The 24,124-nt window shown below is 36.9% G+C and overlaps 1 protein-coding gene across 2 annotated transcripts in view; it reads right to left on the bottom strand.

Moving 5' to 3' along the window:
- MUSK (muscle associated receptor tyrosine kinase) overlaps positions 1-24,124 on the bottom strand; it is a 176,254-nt gene that overhangs the window by 93,164 nt on the left and 58,966 nt on the right. For both annotated transcript variants that reach the window (XM_043975878.1, XM_043975879.1), the window contains exons 3-5: positions 21,558-21,709; positions 16,824-16,951; positions 7,298-7,439 (exon numbers count right to left, since the gene is read on the bottom strand). In XM_043975878.1, coding sequence (XP_043831813.1) covers positions 7,298-7,439; positions 16,824-16,951; positions 21,558-21,709 — 422 coding nt within the window. The remainder of the gene's footprint in view (positions 1-7,297; positions 7,440-16,823; positions 16,952-21,557; positions 21,710-24,124) is intronic.

Genomic DNA, 24,124 nt, shown 5'->3' with positions numbered 1-24,124 from the left:
GCCTCTTAAGATCTTGGTTTCTCAAAGGCTTGACAGTGAGTGCTCTGCTCACAGATACTTCTGTAGGACCAAAGGCAAGGACTGACAAGGCCAGAGGTGAAAGTGCTGTACACATCTTTGGCAGGAACTTTGCCTGAGAAACCTAGACTTGTGATTCTATTGATATAGAGAACTCCCAGGTGTAGAAATTCTCTCTACCAGTGTAGGGTGGTAGCTTCTCTGCAATATATAGTCTTAGAGAATTGCCTTAGAGCATTAAGACATCAAGTGACTTGCCCAGGGTCACACAGCCAATATGTCTCAGAGATGAGACTTGAACCCACTGCCTCCTGCTCTCAGGTCAACTCTCCATTCCCTACATTACATTGCCTAAAAGTTGGACTTGGAATGATACAAAGAGCAAAAACAAATATTGAAGGATATTTTCTTATGGAAGAATCAAAGGTCTACTCTAGGTTAATTATTTTTTTCCTCTCAAACCCTTAGAAGCCTTCAAAAATTCCCATTTAGATGCTTAACAGATTTGCCTCATTCTAAACTAACCTTTGCCTTACAGCATGCACTCTAAGAAGCCATGCAAATTGCCTCTTTCTAAGAGTAGTGTTTGGGACCAGGAAAGGCTTGTTCATTCTTTCAATAGAGGCAACATTTATCTGCAACATTCTTTGCCCATATTTCTGCACAGTCAAACTTATTAGTAGCATGCAACAAGCAAGGCTGATGCCCAGAACAGGACCACAGCAAATATTAATGGCACAATCACTAAGCACACAGCACACACATGGGCCAGTTTTAATACCTCTCTCTGTTGCATTTGTCATATTAAGAGCTGCATGACAAACAAAGGGAAAAGCAGGTGAAGTATCTTGTGAACATATAACCTCTAAAACAATATCTACCATTAATTGCAATAAGGATGAAAAGAAAGACTTTTTTATTTGATCCCTCAAAAAGCAAGTACTTCCCACTGGTACTCCAAAAGAAAAAATCTAAAAACCAAGCTAAAGAACCATAGATCTTTGAGAAAATTTTATTTTCTCATTATCCACTTCCAGAGAAAGAACTGATTGAGAATAAATGCAGATTGAAGCATACCTTTTTTTTTTTTACTTTCTTATTTTCTTGTTAGAGTTTTTTTGGTTTGTGTTTTCTTTTGTAATATGGCTAATATGGAAATATATTTTGCATGACTACACATGTATAATCTATATCAAATAGCCTGCCTTCTCAAGGAGGGGGGAGAGGATGAAGGGAGAGAATTTGGACCTCAAAATTTTAAAAAATGAATGTTAAAATTGTTTTTACATGTAATTGAGAAAAATAATTTAAATTTTTTAAAAAAGATTTTGTATTTACAAATATTCTGAAAACAAACTCTGATAATCTCTGAAACACACCATGTGGAATTTTCAAGGTAGGTTTTATTGATTCGGCCTAGTATTTTTCAAGGAGGAAGTAGATATACTTTCAAGGAGGATCAGACAGAACAGAGGTACCAGCCTGGACCAATGCATCCAATACATCCAAGTTCTTTTTCACTGCTGGCAGATCTAATTCTGGATTTCCAGGCTAAAGAGCAGTGATGAGAACTTAACATGTAAGCCTAAGGAAAACTCAGGCAAAGATTCTTTTCTAGATAAGAATCATAGAGGATTTTGGAGTACAAAGATTTCCAGAACTCACCTAATCCAACTCCCTCTTTTATACATGAGGAGATGGCGGATCACAGTCCTCAGGAAAATCTTTGCTGCCTCATGGATTTCTCCACACACACACACACACACACACACACACACACACACACACACACACATACATCCCTAACCTCTAACCTCTCGTGGACCCCTGTACCTACCCAAGATGGTTCTGTTCCCAGACCTGCTTTTACTCCTATTCCTTTTCCTGCTGTGTTTTATTTAGTTCACCTCTTAGCACTGGATCTCAAGTCACTTAAAACCCTTCCCGTTACCCCCCCCCCCAATCTCTATTCAGAGGCAATATGGTCTAGTTGAAAGCATGATACACTTGTATGGGGGGAAGCCAAGGCTTGAATCTCATCTCAGACACTTACTAGCTATGGATGCAGACAAGCCACTTAAACTCTCTGGGTCTCAGCATCCTCATCTTTAAAATGAGAGAGTTTAGACTTAGTAACCTTTAAAATCACTTCCAGCACCAAAATCTATGATCCTATAAAAATCTCATAATTGATTTAGAGCCAGAAGGGGTCTTAGAGGTTGTCTAGTCAACTTCTTATTTGACAAATGAGGAAAGTGAGGTGTAGTTTTTAAAATCCAGAGGCATGATCAAAGTAGTGACTGAAGAGACAAAGGACAACCTATTTTTATTCTCTGTTTATTCCCTTTGGCATCCCAGCCACTTCCTACCAGTTTTACTTCATAAAAATGAATGGTTTAAAAAATACTAATGTGTTTCCAGAGTAATAGGATGGTATGAGATAGTTAGAAATTAAGGAGAAGTAATAAAAGTTAGCTTCCAACCCCCAACTAATCTACCACTTAAATTTTATTAACCCAGAAAGCAGCTTGGAGAAAGTACGATTTAGAGAAAATAAATTAAGTTAGTGGTTTATCTATTAAATGATTTTTCTAAATAAGAGGATGCATACTTTCATAAGACTCTCCTAACATGTGTCATATGTTACAAATTCAGTCAAGAAAGATTTATTATCTGTGTATTAATGCTCACTGAGCACCTTTTTGTTTGTCACTAAAGGGAAAAGGTACAAAAATATCTTATAACATGATGGTATTCCTCAGGGTAAGACCAAGAAATTTTATAATGCACAAAAGACACGTGAGGCTGAAGCAGATGCTTTAGCATTCATTGTGCTAGATTGTGAGGTCCCATGAATGAATGAATAAGTAAAAAAGCATTTATTAAGCACTCACTATATGCCAGGCACTGTGTTAAGGCATGAAAAGGGAAAGTGAAAGAGCAAGGGCTTCCTGAATTCTAGTTCCATTCTTTCTACATGACCTAGAAAAGGCCACAATTCCAGTAGGAAATTAAGTTAACACCTTTCCTATGGATAAAGCACTGGATATATGGAGCCAGAAACATCCTTACTAGCTTATTGCCAGATACTCTGTGACCCTGGAAAAGTACTTAGCCTTTGTCTGCCTCAGTTTCCTCATCTGTAAAATGGGGATAATAATAGCACCCTTGGTTATTGTAAGGATAAAATGAGATAATAATTATAAACTGCTTTGTAAACCTTAAAGCATTCTATAAATATTAGCTATTATTATGGATACTAATATTATTAACAGTGCAACAACTGTAGTTAGTCTGGGAAAAGGGAAACTTTAAAAAATAGGAATAGTGGCAAAGTTTTTCCTGGATGAATAGCTTCCTATCTACTGTTCTACTTTCCCTGAAGTAATACATTTATAAAGAGAAGGTTGCAGAAAAACATTATAAGATGACTGTGTAGTTTAAATAAATAAATTGTTTTTCAAGTTGAGAAAAAAAACCTCTTCACTGTGAAATCAGAATCCAGACAAGGTGACTGAACAAATGAGTTTGATGGAATTGCTTCTTCTTTTTTTTTTAAAAAAGCATCTTCCTGTATAAAACACCTCTATTTTTTAATAGAAAGAGGAACTTTAAACAAAAGGAAAGGTATAAATAAATAGATAGAAAAATTAATGAATAAATGATAGATAAAGAAAAGGAGAGGCTAAAATTCAAGATATTCCCATTCAATAGTTGATTGGTTTTTCTTTTTCTTCATTACCTTCTCTACACAACTTTCTAGGTACTTTACCTTTCTAAGTGCATGAAGGGGTAAGCAGCTAGTGTAGGTTTCAGCTATGAATAGGGAGTATATATTGAATTCAACAACTACATATATGTGTGTATGTATATATGTATACATATATATGTATACATACATACATACATATATATGTGTGTGTATATATATATATATATATATCCCCTACTGATTTACAAAAAAACTGTACTAGATGTGGAGCTAAAAAATTTCGATGTGATACAGACCTGTTTTCAGGCAGGTGTTGGTCTAATAGGACGGTATGATACTTATACTTCAATGACTCAATATTTCCTTCAAGTCCCAGCTAAAATCTCAACTTTTAAAAGAAATCTTTATCTACCTCCCTTAATTCTAATGTCTTCCTTCTGTTGATTATTTCAATTTGTCATGTGTATATAGCATATTTGTACATAGTTGTCTTCCTGATTAGACTGAGATTCTTGAGAGCTGTGACTGTCTTTTGCCTTTCTTTGTATCCTGAGAGTTTGGCATAGTGCCTGGCACATAGTAGATGCTTAATAAATGTTAACTGACTTCTCCACATTGGTATAAGATTTCCCCTGCAATTCTCCAAGTTCAAACGGCAACTTCTTCAAGTTTTCTTGTAAGGAAATAGCTTGATGACTTATTATAGTAAAAAGTCAAAACAGTCATCCTTGTCAGACTTCTTGGGTTATAAGCCTTTCTAAACTCAGACAACAAACCTTTCTATCCTAAATGTGGGCTCTCTGATATTGAACTCCATTTGTATAACCTTTGGTAACTTAGGGTTACTTGGATACCATAATGAGATATAGAATAGGGATTTATCAGGGGAAAAGAAAACAAGAACCTTAATTCAATAATACATGATAAAGGGTTATTTGCCATTTGAATAGATAAATATCATTATTATCTTGGTGTCCCTGACCCATGGAACTTTTGGCCACAGTTACTAAGCTCCTTCTTCATCCCTAGTGCCTCAAAGCTGTTCTCTTGCTTGCTTTACCCTCGCCCTTTCCTTCCTACAGCTATCTACCTTATGTTTATCAGGATTTTTTTTACCACAGGCCTTGTTTTTTTTTCCTTCAGCTTCTAATAACCTCCCAATTCTTGTTTGCCTAGAATATGAGACTCTTAGCCTTTTTCTTTCCTCCAGGATTAGTGTCCTATTCATTATTTTCAACCTACCTGGCTTTTGCCCACCTTTCACATTTGCTTTGACTCTGACTCATCTACATAGCTCATAACCTTGTTGTCCCTGCATGTCTGTCCCCTGATATCTTCCTTCAGTTTTCTTGAATTCCTGGTCCTATGCCTTGTGTTTATAATTCTGCCCACATGATGACATATGAGAACCAATTAGGAATTGCTCTGTTATCTCAGCAAAATAAAGTACCCATCCCTTGGCAAGAGGCAAGAGCCTATGACAGAGGGAGTGGTCTATTGTATCCCCCAAGCAAATACAACATTAACAAATAACACTCTATAAAACTGTTCTATTCCAGTCCCTTTTTATCATTCTCACTGTTAAACCACCAGTGCAAGCCTTTACCAGCTCTCATTTTGGTTTAAAAGACCTGGGTTCAAATCCTGGCCTTGCTAATGACAATGTATGTGACTTTGGGCAAGTCACTTAAACTCTCTGGGCCTCAGTTTTTTCAGCTATAAAATGAGGTGTGTTGGATCAGATGACCTCTGAGGTCCTTTACAGCTTAGTTTTCTTCATTTATAAAGAGAATCTGCATCTATAAATTCATAGGTTTCCTTTAAGAATCAAATAGATATGAAAAGGCTTTGTAACTTATACACAAACCAATGAATATTATTAGTATTATCTATGTACCACTTAAGGCTGTGAAAAAAATAATTTTTAGTCTACTAAACAGGCTACTAACTGGTGGCTTTTTTGTTATTCTATTGAATCAGCCAACCCAATCAGTTGTCTAATCATCACAGACACAACCTTGTGGGTTTGATTGCAATTGAGAAGTAATATGGTATAGTGTGGAAGAGTCACAGGATCTGAGTTCAGATATTTATTCTCTTTGTCACCTTGGGAAAGTTACTGAATTTCCATGGGCTTCAGTATCCTGATGTATAAAATGAGGAGATTGGACTAAATGGCTTCTGGGTACTCTTCCAGCTCCAGATGCATTATCCCTACAATTCTACCAACCCAACTCTTAAGTCAGTGGGAATATCATTAGGAAATGGCAGCTACATAATGATGAGCTCATATTTCCATTAAAAATTAAAAATTAAAAAAATCAGAACTGTGCAGTTCTCAAGAGTAAACATTACAAGTAATAAAATGTAAATTCAACAGACTTTTCAAAGCATTACATACAAAATATTGTGCTTAATGATGAGGAAATTTAAAGGTTAAAAAAAGACAGTCTTTACCTTAAAAGAACTTGTGGACAGGTAGGGAAAATTATATTCCTCACACCCTCAACACACATCCATGAACAGGATTAGTGTGTATGGGAGGAACAAACAGAGGTACATATGAAATGCCTGGTCAGTTCAAAGGAGGAAAAGATTACTTCTAGCAGTGGGACCAGAAAAGTATTTATGGAGGAAGTAACATTTGATTTGGATTTTCTTGAAGGATAAGCAGGATTCAGACAGATATGTGTGGTTAAAGGCTTCTGGGAATAGGTTGTGTGAATAAAGGTACAACATAAGCAGGAAATAATGAAACATATTTCTAGAGAATAGTGAGTAAGTAATCCAATTTGATTGGAAAGCAAATTGTAGATGAAAGGGAGTAGTGGGATATAAGCTTGGAAAGGAAGAATGTCAGACTACAGAGAACCAGGGAAACCACAAACTGGCAAAATTATGTACTAGTTTCTATTCAGTTCCATTGAAAATTGTATAATAGCTGTAATTTATAAAGCAGATTAAGATTTATCAGATTTATATTTTATGTGATTTGCGTATACGTTTTATAAGATTTATGTTTTGCATCAATCATCTCATTTGATTCACCATGAAATGTTGTCATGTAGAGCTACTACAGGTATTATTGCATCTATTTTTAGAGATTGAAAGTCAGAGAAGTAAAATGATTTGCCTATGATCACAGAACTAGTTTACTTTGGAGACAGGATTCAAATCCATTTCTCTCCTAAGCCCAAGTCCAGAGCTCTTTTCATTAAACCATTGAAGTTAGTTTCTATTTGATTTTGGCAGAATGTCAGCTCCTTGAGGGAAGGGTGCATTTTATTTTCATCTTTGTTTTCTCAGCACTAACCATAGTGCCTTGCACATTTTAGATGCTTAATAAATGTTTCTTGAATTGCCATAAGTGACTTGACATTTGATAGAATGTGCTGAGTTATCATCAGTTGTCTCCTAATTTGGCTTCCTCATCCCCACCATAGCAGACTTATGCTTGGGATTTTCCTTGGTTTGATGTTCTTATCCTGACCTCTGTTCTGAACAAGTTCAGATGTATGTCCTCCACAATGGAATTTGAAAACCTCATATGGGGCAGGTAGAACTCACCTTCTACTTCCAGCATGACTAGTTTAGAATATGCTGTCCCAAGGCTATTTTTGGCCACACATCGGTAATGTCCTGCATCTTCCCTTTGAACATTGTGAATCCTTAAACTCCCAGATTCAAGAATCGCAATTCGGGCATTTTCCTATGAGAAACAGAAAAGAATTCTATGTCATATGGTTTAAAGTCAGGATGCATTGGAGCCTTACTGGCTCATGACAGCAGACTATTAAATTTTCTGTTTGAGTGCTTACATCTCAGAAATACACAAAAGCTAGAAAGTAGGGCTTGATTTATTGTTTTGTTCACTGTCTAGACTTAAAAATGATGGGAAAATGTTAATAATGCATATTCAACTTAAAAGTATGTTATGTGTACTTTTTTTTCTTTCAGAGATCTGGTTTTATTTGGTAACATAATGAGAAGTAACTGAGAATCACACTTTTTTGTTGAGTAGGTAAGGCCAAAAGGATGCTTCACTGGAACATTTGCTCTTGAGCTAACTTTATTTACATGACAATTAAAGAAGAATTTGGGAATGAGGTACCCTTTATTTCCCTTGGCCATAGAAAGCTACTTAGTGGCCCCTGAGATAAACTTTGAGGAAATATTCTCACAATCAGAGAAATAACAGTATTTACAAGAAATATCCTGAACCTAAGTCAGATGGTTGTCCAGGACAATGCACTTATTCACTACCAGATGCAGGAAATAAAGAATAGACTTAATCACAACCTAGAAGATTCTATAGGATTTTTACTGGATGCCTGACTGGGTATGAATGCACTTTGCTATTGGCTGTTGATTAAAAGAACTGTAGCTTTCCCTATTTAAGAAACAAACAAACAACTTTCTAGCTATTGCCCCTTAGCAGATTGTAATAGAGAGAAGCAGATGACCCTGGAGATGACAGACAGCTGGCAGATGGTAGCAGAGAGCAACTCATTGACCATGAGACCAGTGAAGACACCAAGAAGAGGTGATACATTGAAGAGCAGAAAGGCAGGGCTCAACAGAGATGACACAGCCAGCAAAGAAAGGCACAGAGTTGTAGAAGAACAACATCAGAGAACACTGATGGCTTTGCTGTGTTGGAGATGGGAATTGCCTACAGTTGTATGCACTACAAGCATACTCTGGACATACACTCCTGGCATATGCCCCTCATCTATTCTCGGGTTCTTTCTGGGTATGGCCTCCAAGTTTATTCCATGGTCATGTTTATTGTCAGCATGTGTGCAATCCCCATTGGTCATTTGGTAACCTTAGGAAGAATGGTCATGACCTGTCAGTGGGGGAACTAATTATTTTCTTTCTTTCTGACCAAATGTGTTTTGCTTCGAATGTCTTCTGGTTAGCAGATAAAAGTAATCATCCACAGGGACTCCTACATTGATGTTTTGAATGCTTGCTGTGTCACAGAGTGCCTTAAAGCTGGGATAGCTTTTGAAGGGGCTCATTGGGTAGATCTACAGTAACAAGAGTAGCAAAGCAACATTACTAAAGCCAAGGGTCATTACACTAAATTTCAGTTAAAATAACATCAAGAAGTAATTCCTCATCATTAAAAAAACATGCTGGTGTAAATCACTGACTGTGAGAGAGATCTACAATAATATTTGGTAGCACACTTTTATAGTACTTCAAAGTTTGTACAGTGCTTTATAGATATTTTCTCATTTTATTCTCATGACTCTGGGAGATAGGTGCCATTATTATTCCCATTTTATAGATGAGAAAACTGAGGCAAGTAGGGGTTAAGGGACCTTCCCAATTTCATACAGCTAGTAAGAGTCTGAACATGAAATCAGAAGTTTATATAATTTTAAGTGATCTTGCTATAGTTAAAATATGGATGAAATTGACTTCTTGTACTAAAATGCATGATTTAGCACAATTGCTATGGTACTGAGTTCCATTCTAAAAGTATAATAGACTGGAGACATGAAAGACCTTCTGAAATGCATATTTTCTGCTAATTATTCACACAAGCTGGACAAATGGTTTCTCAAAAGAAACAACAAATTAAAACCATTCATTTTCTACCCAAATTTTTAAAATTAGAAATTTCATGGAAATAAATAATTTAATTCAACTCCCATTTTTCCATTCATATCATCCAGCCATCTCCAACAAAATCCTACACTGATGCCACATTATGTCATGGGGGCAAGTCTGGATTTTCAAATGCTCTACCAATAAGTATTAGTAGGACATCCCTCGGAGGCAGAAAGGCTTTGAGGATGGGCTCAGAAGGAGGCTGTCATCATCATCAGGTTAGCCATTAGGTGACAGTTATGCTACAGTGAAAAGAACATTGGTACCGGAGTCAGAGGATCTTAGTTTAAATCCAAACCTCTCACAATAAGTACTTGGAGGACCTTGGAGAAGCCACTTAACTGCTTCCCATCCAACCAGTTTGGGATATTCTATATCAAGGCTATTTTGGGCCTCACATTAATAATATTCCATAGATAATGGGACTCTGGACAAGCCAGACTTACCCTTCCCAGATTTCAGTTTTTTCACCTGTAAAATGGGGGGGGGTCATCAGAGATTGCCTCTGGGGTACCTTTCAGCTCCAGATCTAAGATCCTCTAAACTTACATTTTTGGGTGGTGGGGGAGAAAGGTACAATGCAAGCCATGAATCAGAGAAAATGCAAAATGACCTATCCTTCTCTAACTACATTGACAGTGAGTAATGGAAAAGGGTGCTAAGAATCACAGTTTTTAAATGACATACAAACATTAATTTTTGTGTTCTCTAAGTGACAACCACCAATGATCTGGTTTTGGTGTGGTTGGAACTGTCCTACATTTATATTGGCGCTATCTCTAGAACAAGTTAAGCTGAAAGATACAAAGAAATTAAAGCCACAGGAAAGCATAGCTCGTAGGTTCACCTCAAACAGGCAAATAAAGGAGTTGGCAGAGTTGGTTTCATCGTGTATTCAAAGGCAATAATATCACTTCATGAATCATGTGGTCATATTGCTTTGCAGTACTTATTATGAATATAAACAAACAGGTCCCAATGAAGATAATTGCTATTTATGCCCCAACAGCTATTGCTGAGGATGAAGCAGAGATGATGAACTTGACAAGCTCTTCCAAACAAAGTAAACACATATTTTTAGTTTTGGTGACTTCAGTTTAACATTGGCAACAAAGAAGAGTTGCAAAAAATGAGTTTAAAATATTTTGAGGTGGAGAAGCAGAAGATGCCTAAGGCTGGCAGGTTCTTAGGAATGCTCATGCATTGGCATAAATACTTGCTTTGAGAAGAGTCAGAGGGCACTGAATATTGTTGAGTACAACAAACAACATCACAAATATCAAAACTGATTATCTTAAATGGAAAACTATTTATAGTGTCTATTAGAACAGACTCAGGGACAGAATCAGTTCCCATAAATCACTGCACATTGAGAGAGGACCCTTGCATGTATTCCTTAGAGCACTGAGTATAAGGCTTAGGGTCTATGGGACATTGAGTCTGCTTTTGAATTGCTTCTTTCTAACCTATACTATCTATTGAACCCATAACTTGCCAAAGCATCTGACCATCTCTGGCTGGTATCATACAACTTGACATTATAGGTCTCCATACCTAGATATAAGGGCAGTTAGATGGTACAGGGCATAGCGTACCAGGTCTGGAGACAGGATGAACTGAGTTCAAATTTAGCCTCAGACACTTAGTAGTTGTGTGACCCTGGGAAAGACATTTAACTTCGTTTGTCTTCACTTCCTCATCTGTAAAATGAGATGGAGAAGGACATGGGAAACCAGTCCAGTATCTCTGCCAAGAAAACCCCCAGTGGGATCACAAAGACTCAGATATCAGTGAACACTACTAAACAACACCAACATCTAAATAGAACTGTCCTACACCCATATTCATGGAATCACATCTCAGAGGTGGAAGGGACAGCCTTCAATATAGCATCTTCACTTGAAAATACTAGTGAAAAGGAACACTAGTAAACAGCTCATTGCAAAACTCTAGCCATTTGGCAAGTTTTTCATTACATTGAACTAATGCAAAATTTATCCCTTGGGGCCAAAGCAGAACAAATTTCATCCTCTTTCTACATGGCAGTCCTTCTATCTATTTTTTTTTTGTTTGTTTGTTTTGTGGGGCAATGAGGGTTAAGTGACTTGCCCAGGGTCACGCAGCTAGTATGCGTCAAGTGTCTGAGGCTGGATTTGAATTCAAGTCCTCCTGAATCCAGGGCTGGTGTTTTATCCACTGCGCCACCTAGCTGCCCTCACAGTGATCCATTCTGCAGGCTTTCATGAACTATATCTTGAAAGTCTTTGATGATTTTGGGAATCAGTGGCCCAAACTCCAACTTATGAATAAGAAAATGGGTCTAACTGCCAAGTTCCAAGTTGACAGATGCAAGAGACTTCTGGCAAGCTATTGTTTTCCTGGTACAAAATACCTTTCAGAATGTCCAGGCTGGCATTTGTGTGGAATATAAATCTTTTAACTTCACTAGCAAAAGTCAATACTGATGACTACGTGGGAAAGCTAATTAAGGCTCTTAAGTGCTCGGTCATATCTTTCATTCCAATGATTTGTCAAGGGTAATCAGGGATCAAAGCCATACTCTCTTCTTTTAGAGCAGAGGTGTCAAACATGCTGCTTGCTGCCCGTCTGGCAACATTGCACATCACCACCACATATGCTTCCCAATGTGACCAGGACCAGATTAAAATGTAACTGGGCAGGGGCAGCTAGGTGGCACAATGGATAAAGCATCGATCCTGGATTCAGGAGGACCTGAGTTCAAATCCGGCCTCAGATACTTAACACTTACTAGCTGTGTGACTCTGGGCAAGTCACTTAACCCCAATTGCCTCACCAAAAAAAATGTAATTGGGCAATATTTAACAAAATAAGTAAAAACACAATGGAACAAAGAGAATTGTTAATGTGTGTTTTTCTAAGTCAATATATGGCCAGCAGGAGTCCTTATGTATAGTTTGTGTTGTTTATTCATTTTTCAGTTGTGACACCGTTTTGGAGGGGTTTCTTGGCAAAGATACTAGGAGTGATTTGCCATTTCCTTCTCCAACTCATTTTAAAGATGAGGAAAGTGAGGCAAACGTGTTAAGTGATTTGCCTGGAGTCACACAGCTAATAAGGGTCTGAGACCAGATTTAAACTCAGGAAGACTCATCCTCCTGCCTTCAAGTCCAGCACTCTAAGGTACCATTTAGCTGCCCAAATCTGTAATCTACATTTGGCCAAATCCTCCCCTGGAGGATTTGCTTGGGAACCTTCTTAGCTAACTCATCTCTTCTGCCCAATTTTATCACATGGAAATGGGAAACTGGTCCTGGTCCTAAAGTAACCAAAGTTATCACAACGATAGTGCATCATCTCAGGACTCTGGTTCATGGTTCCATGATTCATGCACTACAAAGTCAATGCCTTTATTAACCACTTCCTACTGTGTCATTTGTAGCATCTGTTAAAAATAGTTTCAGCCCCCCTCCCCTTGCATTAGTTAGTAAACTGTGAAGATCCCTGTCATACTCCATATTCCCACATGTGATTATCCAGAGTACTCAAGCATTAATGTACTTTAAACAGCAGGTTTTCCATTTTTAACTCATGGAACATGTCAAATGCGGGCACTCTGATAGTCTATCAGCTGTCTAGGCAGTGTGTCTGACACCTTCTGTAGAACCCAGTAACATTTTTACCATCAAGGGCTCAAATTTCTCCTTTCCTTTTAAGGTAGGAGTATGCCCAGAGACTAAGGGCCACTTCCTATAGGGAGTCCATTAAGGTTACAGTTGCTGTTTATGTCTTAGAACTTGTTCAAAGACCTGGGTCTATACTTTTTATGAAATAGGATGTCTGAAATGGGAAGAACCCTATCATAAGAGTTTTGTCATTTTTGATATATTCCCTAGATAGTTCAATTTTTTTTTCTCATGAACTCATGGTAAAAGACAGGTGATTTTATGATTATTTTCTAAGGAATTTGGAAAGTTCTGCTGCCTTAGAAAAAAACTCACAGAGAGCAAAATTTGCATTGTCCTCTTACCCTGAATTTTACACAGGCCCCAAAATGTGCCTATATATGTACTATATAAGACCTTTTCAATTGTGTCTTCATAACAATTAATGGGTTTTCCCCAAACCAATAATACTTTGTATAGTTCTGCAATCCTTTAAGCCCACCATTTCTCAAACAACGTAGAATCCATTTGCATAGTTCCCCTTCAAACTAGAGTGAACAATACTTTAGGTCTTGAAGCCTAAAGAATTCCTTAGTACTTGCAAGGGGTATGATCAAGACTCAGCTATTGCAAATAAAGAGGATATACATATGTGTGTGTGTGTGTGTGTGTGTGTGTGTGCAAATAAAGAGGATATACATATGTGTGTGTGTGTGTGTGTGTGTGTATGTAATACCTGAGGATATCCTCCAATTTCCAGGTTAGGTTCCCTTGAAGACAGCTATCCCAGGTTCAAAGTATTTTGTGGTGTGATCATTCTCCTGAGCCACCACCAATGAGTTTCATTCAATAATCACACAATTGGCTCAAAGCAAAGGCACTTTACTAAGAACAGTGACAACAAAGCATCTCTTCCATAAACATGGGATATACTCTCCCACATATATACCTCACATCATAAGAACACACGTGTGGCCAGGACTTTTTTTTGCAAGGATCAGCAACTCATGTCTCTGATGAAGTAGGGCTGCCAAATGTCTTCACATTTTTCTCAATTACCTTGGCCTTTAAGCTCTGCGAGATGCTATTCTACTGGATATTGTTGGGCACTTCACATCTGTAATCTTTACCACCTCCATCTCCTGGTTCTGCTCTTTCATAAAGAGCAGGAATCTTGGCCCTAGAACCAGCATGAAGTTTCCTCCATTCTGCTCTCTCAGAGTCTTGGCTCTGAGCCCTGCTATCTCCCAAGTGGCAGGATTCTCGCTCCAGGCACCAAGCCCTCTCTCCTTTCCTCTCTTGCCACAAAGAGCTGAGATTCTAGAAGCAAAGTCCTTGACTTCTCCTCTTAGGGTTTGTGAAATCAGCATGTGTGTCTTATGGTATTGTATTTCTGACATATGATGTTATTGCCAGTGGGGGAAGGAGGAAGAGAAATCCTTCTTTATTGCACGTTGCTAGAGATACAAGTGGAGAGGTAAAGAGGGAATCCTCAAGGGCTCAGTCCTTCCTCTAGAACATACTCTCAAGCTCACTGTCCACACAGTCAGGATGTCTTGCTTTTAGTTGTGACTGATCCTCAGCCAAAGAACTTGAATTCACTGTGTGCCATCAACTGGCTTTATTCAGTGCCTGATACTCATATTATCAGATTGTTTAGGAAGTTCTTTTACATTTCCTTATTTTGGAAATTTGGATTGTTTAAGAAAACATCCCAATTCTATCATGGAGTAATCTGATGAACCTCAATCAAACAATAAACATTTATTAAGTACCTACTATATGCCAGGCACTGTGTTAAGCACTGAAAAGATAGTTCCTGCCATGAAGGGGCTCATAATCAAATTGGGGGAAATAACATGCAACAAATATATAGAAAGCAAGATATATACAGAATAAATAGTGGGGGAAATAAGGGGCAAGGCACAATGGTTAAGAGGAGTTAGTGAAGGCTTATAGTAAAAGAAGGAATTTTAGCTGGGACTTAAAGGAAGCTAGAGAGACTAATAGGCAGAGAGGAGGAGGGGAAATCAACTTCCTTACATGTGTTTACAGGGACAGTCCCAGATGAGGTCTCTCCCAAATCAATGACAGAGTCCCTTGTGCCACAAAGAATAAAATTCTACTTTGAAGGATTTCCTTATTTAGCATGGCTTATAGCTAAACAAAATATTCATGGTATTGCCCATTATGAGGTAGCTGCCTTGTTACTTGCAAGTGTATGATTCACCATGGTGCAGTAGAAAGTTTTGTTAAAAGAAGAGAAAACAAAACAGAAGTCCTTGAATGAGAAACCATTAGTCCCAAAGTCACTAATTTAAAGTTCCAGGTTAAAGAGATGTTCTGCTGAACCCTTTACACACACACACAGACACACACACACACACTTTTCCTCATCAACTCTGATCTCTAGCAATAGAAAGGAAGGTGGCATTATTTTTCTCTCTCCCTATGTGACTTTGTGCCCTTCCTTACAGGTATCTCAAGCTCAGTAATTAATAAGATTTCTCATCAGATTATATCATAGGATTTCATGTTGGAAGAGATCTGAAACCTTGCCTAATCCAATATCCTTATTGTACAAATGAGTAGTCTAAGACACAGGCTGGATAAGTCATTTATTTAAGAACACGGTAAATAACAAGACAAAAATTTAGACCCAATTGTGGTACTTTTCCTACTATACTGTACTTACTCTGAAGTGAAGAAATTCACTTCAGTCTTTCAATATTATTTTCTCTATGCAAGATGAGGACAAAACCTCTAGACTCTTCCTTTTCTCTCTAGGTACTATTGCTTTGCTCAGCCCCCTTAAGAGTAGAAGAAACATAGATTTGAAGTGAAGGGACCAAAGTTTGAGTCCAAACTGGGCTATTTACTATCTATGCAATCATGGACAGATCATTTCCCCTTCTTCAGCCTCAGTTTTCTTATCCAAAACATGAGAAGGTTGGACAAAATAACCTTAAAGGTCTTTTTCCAGTTTTCAATCTGTATCCCAGAGATAAAAAGCAAAAAATATCTACAAAAATATTTCTAGTAACTCTTTTTGTGGTGGCAAAGAATTTCAAATCAAGGCTGACCAAGTTGTGGCATATGACCGTAATGGAATGCTATTGTGCTATGAGAAATAATGGCAGGGGAAGGGGGGGAGATTCAGAAAAAAACATGTCAAGACCTATATGAACTGATACAAAGTGTTGTGAAAAGGACCAGGAGATCAATTGTGAATGCTAATAGCAATGTTGTAATGATGATTAACTGTGAAAGACTTGGCTACTCTGATCAAGACAATGTTCCAAGACAATTCCAAAGGATTCATGATGGAAAAAAATCATGCTATCCATCCTCAGAGAGAGAGAGAGAGAAAGAGAGAGAAAGAGAGAGAGAACTGATGAACTCTGAGTGCAAAATGTAGTATAATTTTCTCCTTTATTTTTCTTGCTTTTTAAAAAATATGACTAATATGGAAAGGTTTCACAGGATTTCACATGTGTAATTGATATATTATGTGCCTTCCCAGTGGGTAATGGGAAGAGGAGGGAGAGAATTTTGATCTCAATTTTTTTAAAAGAATGTTAAAGATGAATAATTTTGACAAGAAAAAATACTACTTTTTGTATGTCACTATGAGAGACATATTAGTGAAAGAACTCAGCACCAATACTTGGATGGCAGAGAGATTAGACACTAAGAGATTAATTAGGCAACAGTCTAGAAGATATAAACATAAAATTATATGACCAACATGAATAACTAATAAAATTATGATAAACGATTTGAAAATAAATGTTTTATATTAAATACACTATATTTCAGAAACTTACCCTGAGTATGGTGTCTCCTTTGATCCATGATACTGAAGGCTTGGGATTGCCCATTGTAGTACACGGCAATACTGCCTTTAATCCCTCTATTATTTTTACATTGATAGGAGGACGTGTTATTTTAGGCTCTAAAAGAAAAAAGGTCAAAAACATTTTATAGATATTAAAACATTAGAACATTTTATAGATATTAAAACAGGATAAATGGTTTGACTACATTAAATTTAGGGTTGATTTACATTTATAATGTAGGTGAAATTATTTAAAAGATCTAAATGTTTTTTTAAATCAGTGGTCATGTAATCATAAATATTTTTACAGGTAAATTTCTTAAAAGTTAAATGTTTCTTTAATCCGCAGAAGCTAGTATTATTGGAGAAGTGAATTATTTTAAGATGTTATTAAGTGATCCTTGTGCTAAGCAAAACCAAGGGGAAAATTAATTATAAATTAGCAATTAGAAACTTTACAGATTTTTTCACTTTGTCAAAGGACTCACTGAAGAAAGCAGCTTATGTATTTTATTTTTAACTGAATTCCTTATTAAAAAGTAACATTGTATATAAATGCTATTAAATTGCTTTAGTAAGTATATATCTTAAATATGTATTAATATTTAATATATGGCTTAATAACCTTTAATAAGTAGCATAATTATTTTTTTAGTCATTCTCTTTGAGACACTATTTGGAATTTTTGTTTGTTCATTTATTCCCATTCACTCTTCTTTTTTGTGGCCAAATATTTATTTTCTTTCTTTTTCACACTTGTTGGACTTAATAGCTTTACAGTATTCAATAAAATTAACAAGGCTCAATTGATTTAACTATTTCCCAATTGTTGGGTATTTAGGTTACTTCTGGGTTTCTACCATTATATGTTATACTTTTGTAAAAATCTGTAAAGAGCAGTCTCTCCCTCTCTCTTCCCATTGCCCTTTTGCATCCTATGACTCTTTTCAGTATACACTTCAAACAACAGAATTACTGGATCAAAGATTATTTTAGTAACCTTTACTCCATACTACCAGCTTGTTTTCCAACAAAATTCTGAGAGTTTGCAATCTCATCAGGAAAAAAGAGCATTTTCCCATAACCATGCAAGCATTGAATTTCATTGCTTTTCATTATCTTTGTCCTGATGAATGCTAAATTATTCATTATTAAACATGCACTTTATATATAATTTGTCTCAGAATACACTTATAGTGTTAAATATCATATACTCACAGGGTGCCAAATTACATCATTATGTTTATGGTAGAATTTTGCCCTTGATTTAAAAAATTGCAATAAAACTCTAATTTACTGGAAAATCTGATATGATTTTATGCTGGAGGATAAACTAGATTGTAAGCTCCTTAAGAGTAAGGATATTTTCCCCTCCTCTCTTTCCATCGCCAATGTGTAGCACAGCTCTTGGCACTTAGTAGGCACTTAATGCTAGCTGGCCAGCTAACAATACTTTTGACAATATTTTGCACTTTTTAAAGAATTTTCACATGTATTACCATAGAGTTTTAGAATTACATGGTACCTGCATGTCATATGCACAGTGTCATAAACTTGGAGCTAGAACATAACTTAGAGGCAACATGGTCAAGTATAATGAATACTGGACTTGGAGTCAGGAGACTTGTGCTCAAATTACAATGCACAGTTCACAGGGAAGCTGGGTGCCACAATGTATAGAGCACTGGGTCTGCAGTCAGGAGGACCTCAGTTCAAATCTGGCAACAGACACTAGCTGTGTGACTCTGGCCAAGTCACTTAAACCTGCTTGCCTCAATTCCCTCAGCTGTAAAATGAACTGAAGGAAATTGCAAACCACTCCAGTATCTTTGCCAAGAAAACCACAAATGAAGTTACAAAGGATCAGATAAAACTGAAATAACTGATTAACAACAACAGCAACAAAAAGGCATTAGCTGTGTGTGGCTATGGGTAAGTAAATTAACCTCCCTGAGGATCAGTTTCTTAATCTGGCAAGCATGGGTGATATTTATATGAATTATATAACTCGATTGACATCAAGAAAGCACTTCAAAAGCCTTAAAACACTATGCAAATGTTTTTGATTGAGGGGATATCTTCATATGGAAGTTTCCTATATCATGGAAATCATAGATCAAGTCCGTATTACTAAGCCTATTGTTATTAGAGATTATATAGTCCAGTCCCTTCCTTTTCAAAAGATTTAAATATGATGAACAATCCAAAGCTTAGTAAAATAAAGCAACTTGTTCAAATTACAATTAATGAGACACAGAGCTGGGACCTTTGACCCCAAATCTATCACTGTCCATCACATCATACTGCATACTGCATGTGATAGATAAGCAACCTTAAGCCCAGAAAGAAGTGACTTGCCTAAGGTCACACAATTATTTGTAGCATAACCAGGATGAGAAGCCAGGTCTCCTGACACCTAGCCCAGGGCACTCTCTAGGATGTCACAGAAGCTCATTCAATCCTTTAAAATATGATTGTAAGGTCAGTCAGGCAGCAGCTCAAGCCCAAATTCAGTGTAGTTGAAAAATTTGTTTGTTAGCTATGAAGTGACAGCATCTCCACTCCTACCTAGTTCCTCTGATATCTTGAGTCTTTTCAAGTATACTATCATTTGAATAAAATTTTATATAGGAAAGAGGAGGTTCTGCAAAGTGGTTCTTAGTTCTGTGGATTCAATTCATGTTTTTCTATGAAGGGGAGAGGGGGAAAAAGAATGTAATGGGGCAACTAAATGGTGCAGTGGATAGAGTGACAGGCCTGGAGTCAGAAAAAGCACAGTTAACTTATTAGTTGTGTGATCCTGGGCAGGTCACTTAACCCTGTTTGCCTCAGTTCGTCATCTGTAAAATGAAGTGGAGATGGACAGGCAAACCACTCCAGTATCTTTGCCAATAAAACCCCAAACAGGTCACAAAGAATCGGATATGACTGAAAAATGGCTTTAATAAAACAACTTCTGACTCCAGGCCCAGCTCTCTATCCATTGTACCACATAGTTGCCAGTGAAATTGTTTTAATAGCATTTGGAAAAATTAGTGAGTGAATGGATGAATGTAAAAGCATTTATTAAATCCTTTCTATGTGGCAGGCACTTTATTAAGAGATGGCTCCAAAACATACTGGCTGTTAACCTTCCAAAGGAAATCTTCTAGCAGTGATCATGTAACCAGAGCTGTAGAATGGTAAAAAGATTGCCCAGTTAAAAATGTTAGTTACAATAACAGTCACAAGAGGAGCTTTGTTGGAAACTACACTTTATTTCTGACGTGTCACTCTGGACTATCTTATGTTACCAAAACATAATGAAAGACTGTCTTTAAAGAATAGGCTATTGTGAGGGGCAACACATGTCATTTCTTACACAGGCTGTTCCCCCACCTATTGCCATTATCAGAGAAATGAGACAAAATTAAGAATTTTTTTTTTCACTCAAAGCACTCACAGAATGAGGTACTCATGTTCGAATAGACAGCATAGCCTAGTGGATATCCATCATAACTTAATTCTTTTCCCAAGGACAATTTCTTTTTGGGCTACCATTCAACTTCGTCTGTTTCTCCAATACTTCCTCCTTTTACAAGTCTCATGATTTCTAGTTCAGTACTGTTGACAGTGTTATGGAGTGGAAAAGGAATGAGTTGTTATTGTTATTTTATCATGTCTGATTCTCCATGGCCCCATTTCTTGGAAAAGATACTGGAGTGGTTTGCCATTTCTCTCTCCAGCTCATTTTACAGATAAGGAAACAGAGGCAAACGGGATTAAGTGACTTGCCCAAGGTCCCACAGAGAATAAGTGAAGTCAAATGCAAGTTTAGGAAGATGAGTCTTCTTGACTTGGCCCAGCCCTCTATCCACTGAGCCACCTAGCTGCCCTGCAGGAACTAGTCTTGACATCAAAAGCTTCAAAAGTCCCACAAAGTCATTTTTTATCTACCTTAGTTTCATCATCAATAAAATGAAGATCGTATCTGCCAGCACTGACTCCTCAGAGGTACAATAGTGATAAAATCAGATACACTCTATGCACATGTTTCAGGGAAAGAACTGTATAAATACAAAGGACTATTAACTTGTTTAATGAAATAAAATAACTCCAAATCTGTGGGCAAATGAAAGCATCAGCTTAAAATGGGAATGGATATCATTTGTCATGAGTGGGCCAAATTATATTTTAAGGTTTTGTTTGGTGAGCAAAACCCAAAATAACTTGGAAACTTCCTGGGTTCCTGAGGTTGTGATTTTACTTATCATAAAATCCTAGACTCTTTGGGCTGGAAGGGAGCTTATAGATGTCCTAGTGAAAACCCTATTTTATAGCATGAACCACACCTACTTCATCTACTTCTAGTTGTCATTGTAAGATACCTTTAGGAGAATGGTTTAATATGGGTCGATTTTCTATTTAAAAGTATTGTGGAGGGGCAGCTAAATGGCGCAGTGGATAGAGCACTGGCCCTGGAGTCAGGAGTACCTGAGTTCAAATCCGGCCTCAGACACTTAACACTTACTAGCTGTGTGACCCTGGGCAAGTCACTTAACCCCAATTGCCTCACTAAAAAAAAAAAAAAGTATTGTGGAGACTAAGTTACTGGGCAAGCATAGGTTAGTAGTGTTTTTAATATTGAATAGTTCACAATATAGTAGACATTTAAAAAAACACAAAGAAGGCTCTGACTATTTTGGCCTAAGGGTCTTCTCATTACTCACTTCTCTGTACTTACTCATTTTCACTTGCAAGGCACCGCAACTCTCAGCAGCAACTCCTACTCCATTATTGGCAGTACAGCAATACACACCATCATCGCTGTCTTCCACACTCAGAATGGTTAGAAGTTGTCCATTCTCTCGAATGCTATATCGAGTATCAAAGAGTCTGAAAAACAGCCAGGTTGGATTGAGAAGACTTTATATTCTTGTGTATTCAATTAAACTCAACCTAAGTTATTAAGTTCCTACTATAATAATAATAATGATGATAATAATGGCTAACTTCTATATAGTGCTTACTTTGTGCTAGGCACTATGCTAAATGCTTTACAATCATTGTCTTATTTTATTTGATCCTCACAGCAATCTTCAGACCTAAGTCTTATTAAGTAACTTATTATTAAGTGTTATTATTAGGGGCAGCTAGGTGGTGCAGTGGATAAGGCACCAGCCTTGGATTCTGGAGGACCTGAGTTCAAACCCAGCCTCAGACACTTACTAGCTGTGTGACCCTGGGCAAGTCACTTAAGCCCCATTGCTCTGCAAAAAAAAAAAAAAGTGTTATTATTATCCCCATTTGATAGATGAGGGAACTGAGGCAGAGGTTAAGTGACTAGTCCAGGATCACTGAGCTAGTGTCTGAGTCCAAATTTGAACTCTAGTCTTCCTGACTCTAGGCTTGCTCTATCCACTGTTATCAACTGGCTGTCCCTAAGTACTGTGTGCAAGAACAATGTACTCTGGTGCTTGAAGAGATCCAAAATTCATCCTGCCCTCAGAGTTTATAATCTTGTAGAAAGGCTTGGGACAGTGAGGTGGTACATTAGATAGAGCACTGGGTCTGAAGATAAGAAAACCTGAGTTCAAATCCACCTTCAGACACTTACAAGCTGTGTGACCCTGTGCAAGTCACTTAACCCTGTTTGCCTCAGTTTCCTCATTTGTAAAATTAATGGGAGAAGGAAATGACAAACCACTCCAGTATCTTGGCCAAGAAAACCCCAAATAGGGTCACAAAGAGTTGGACACTACTGAAACAACTGAACAACAAAAGAAAGGCTATGACATATACATAAATAATACAGAGGCAGACTGTAACTTATACTTAAGAGAAGATTCAGGCAGGGGCTGAGATTATAGTGGCATTTTTTTTTAACCTTCAAAGTATTTGAAGGGATGTTGGGTAGAGGAAAGATTATATTAATTTCACTCGGTCCTAAAGGGCAGAAGTAGGAATAATGGGTAGAAATTCCAGGAAGTAAAATTTTATAAATATAAAGGAAAAATATAAATTCCTAATATTAAAAGTTGCTTAAGAGTGGCATGAGCTGCCTTAGTAGGTAGCAATTTCATCATCACTGGAGAGCAAAGAAACTGGATGACCATTTTCTGCGAGGGATTAAGATTGATGCTAAAAGAGAGGAATTTCAATAAATATAAAAGTAAAGCAAAACAAAACAAAAAACCCAACTTTGTTTTTGACAGGCTGAACTATACCATAATTCATTGAGGTCAACATGAACATACCCAGCTCTCAATTAATATGGGGTTTGAGAGGTCATAGTGACCACATACCAGGGAAAGAGAGATGACTCACCATGACTAATCATGTGCTATGATCCTGATGTAAGAGTGAATATTATAGAAGTAGCCACAGGAAATCAAGTTTCTTTATTTGCCAGGAGCCCAGAGCAGCAAAATATATGTCTCTGGGCTTAAATGAAATTAATATGTAATCAGCATTGATTAAAAATGTTTTAATAATAATAGACCGAACTCAGAAATCTTCACAATTCTGTGGGAAGAGTCATCATCAGATGGTGTCATTTAGAATAATAGTCTTGGAGATGAAAGGAACCTTCAAGGTCATATAGTCCAACTTCTTCATTTTATAGTCACCTGAGGAAACTGAATCTCAAACAGGGGAAATGGGCAGAACCTCTCACTCAAAATCCCAGATTCTTTCCACTATACCATGCCCCCCTCCCTATTTTTCCTTTTTTTTATATTGGTTTGTTGATTGATAAGGGGGAGAGTTTAAGAATTATTTGGTTTATAACATAAGCCTGAAATATTTTAAAATTAAAAACATTGAATTTGGCTAATAATTTTAAAGATCAAGATTTATAGCAAAGTTCATTTATTTTTGATACAGTTTCACCTTTACATTATTTGTATTTGAGTTTCCAAGATTACTGTCTTAAATTAGTATAATAAATGAAGTGCATTTAGTGAAAAGTTTTGAAATTTGGTTGAGATTTTTATAAGAAAATCACAAAATGTGCCCTCTATTTTAAAAATTCTCCAAATCATCCTGGTTAAATATGTAAAAACACTATGCATGAATTAGTTATTGCAAATCCTTGGAAGCATTTTATTGAATGGAGGTATTTGTGGATTATTAATCTATTTGTAAATCCCCAAATCATAGGTATTGAAGAAGAAAAATTGTGGAATTACACTCAGATTCTAGATTATGAGTATTATTTAACTAAATGAATATAACTGGGATATATTAGTAAATGTTTAACAAGTAGATTTTGGGGTGGGGGGAAGTGTATGCAAATCACACTTTTAAATT

This window comes from Dromiciops gliroides, chromosome 1 (genome assembly GCF_019393635.1).
Source record: "Dromiciops gliroides isolate mDroGli1 chromosome 1, mDroGli1.pri, whole genome shotgun sequence".
NCBI lineage: Eukaryota > Metazoa > Chordata > Mammalia > Microbiotheria > Microbiotheriidae > Dromiciops > Dromiciops gliroides.
The sequence above is the reverse complement of the archived record's forward strand: the minus strand, read 5'-3'. Positions and strand labels throughout refer to the sequence as shown.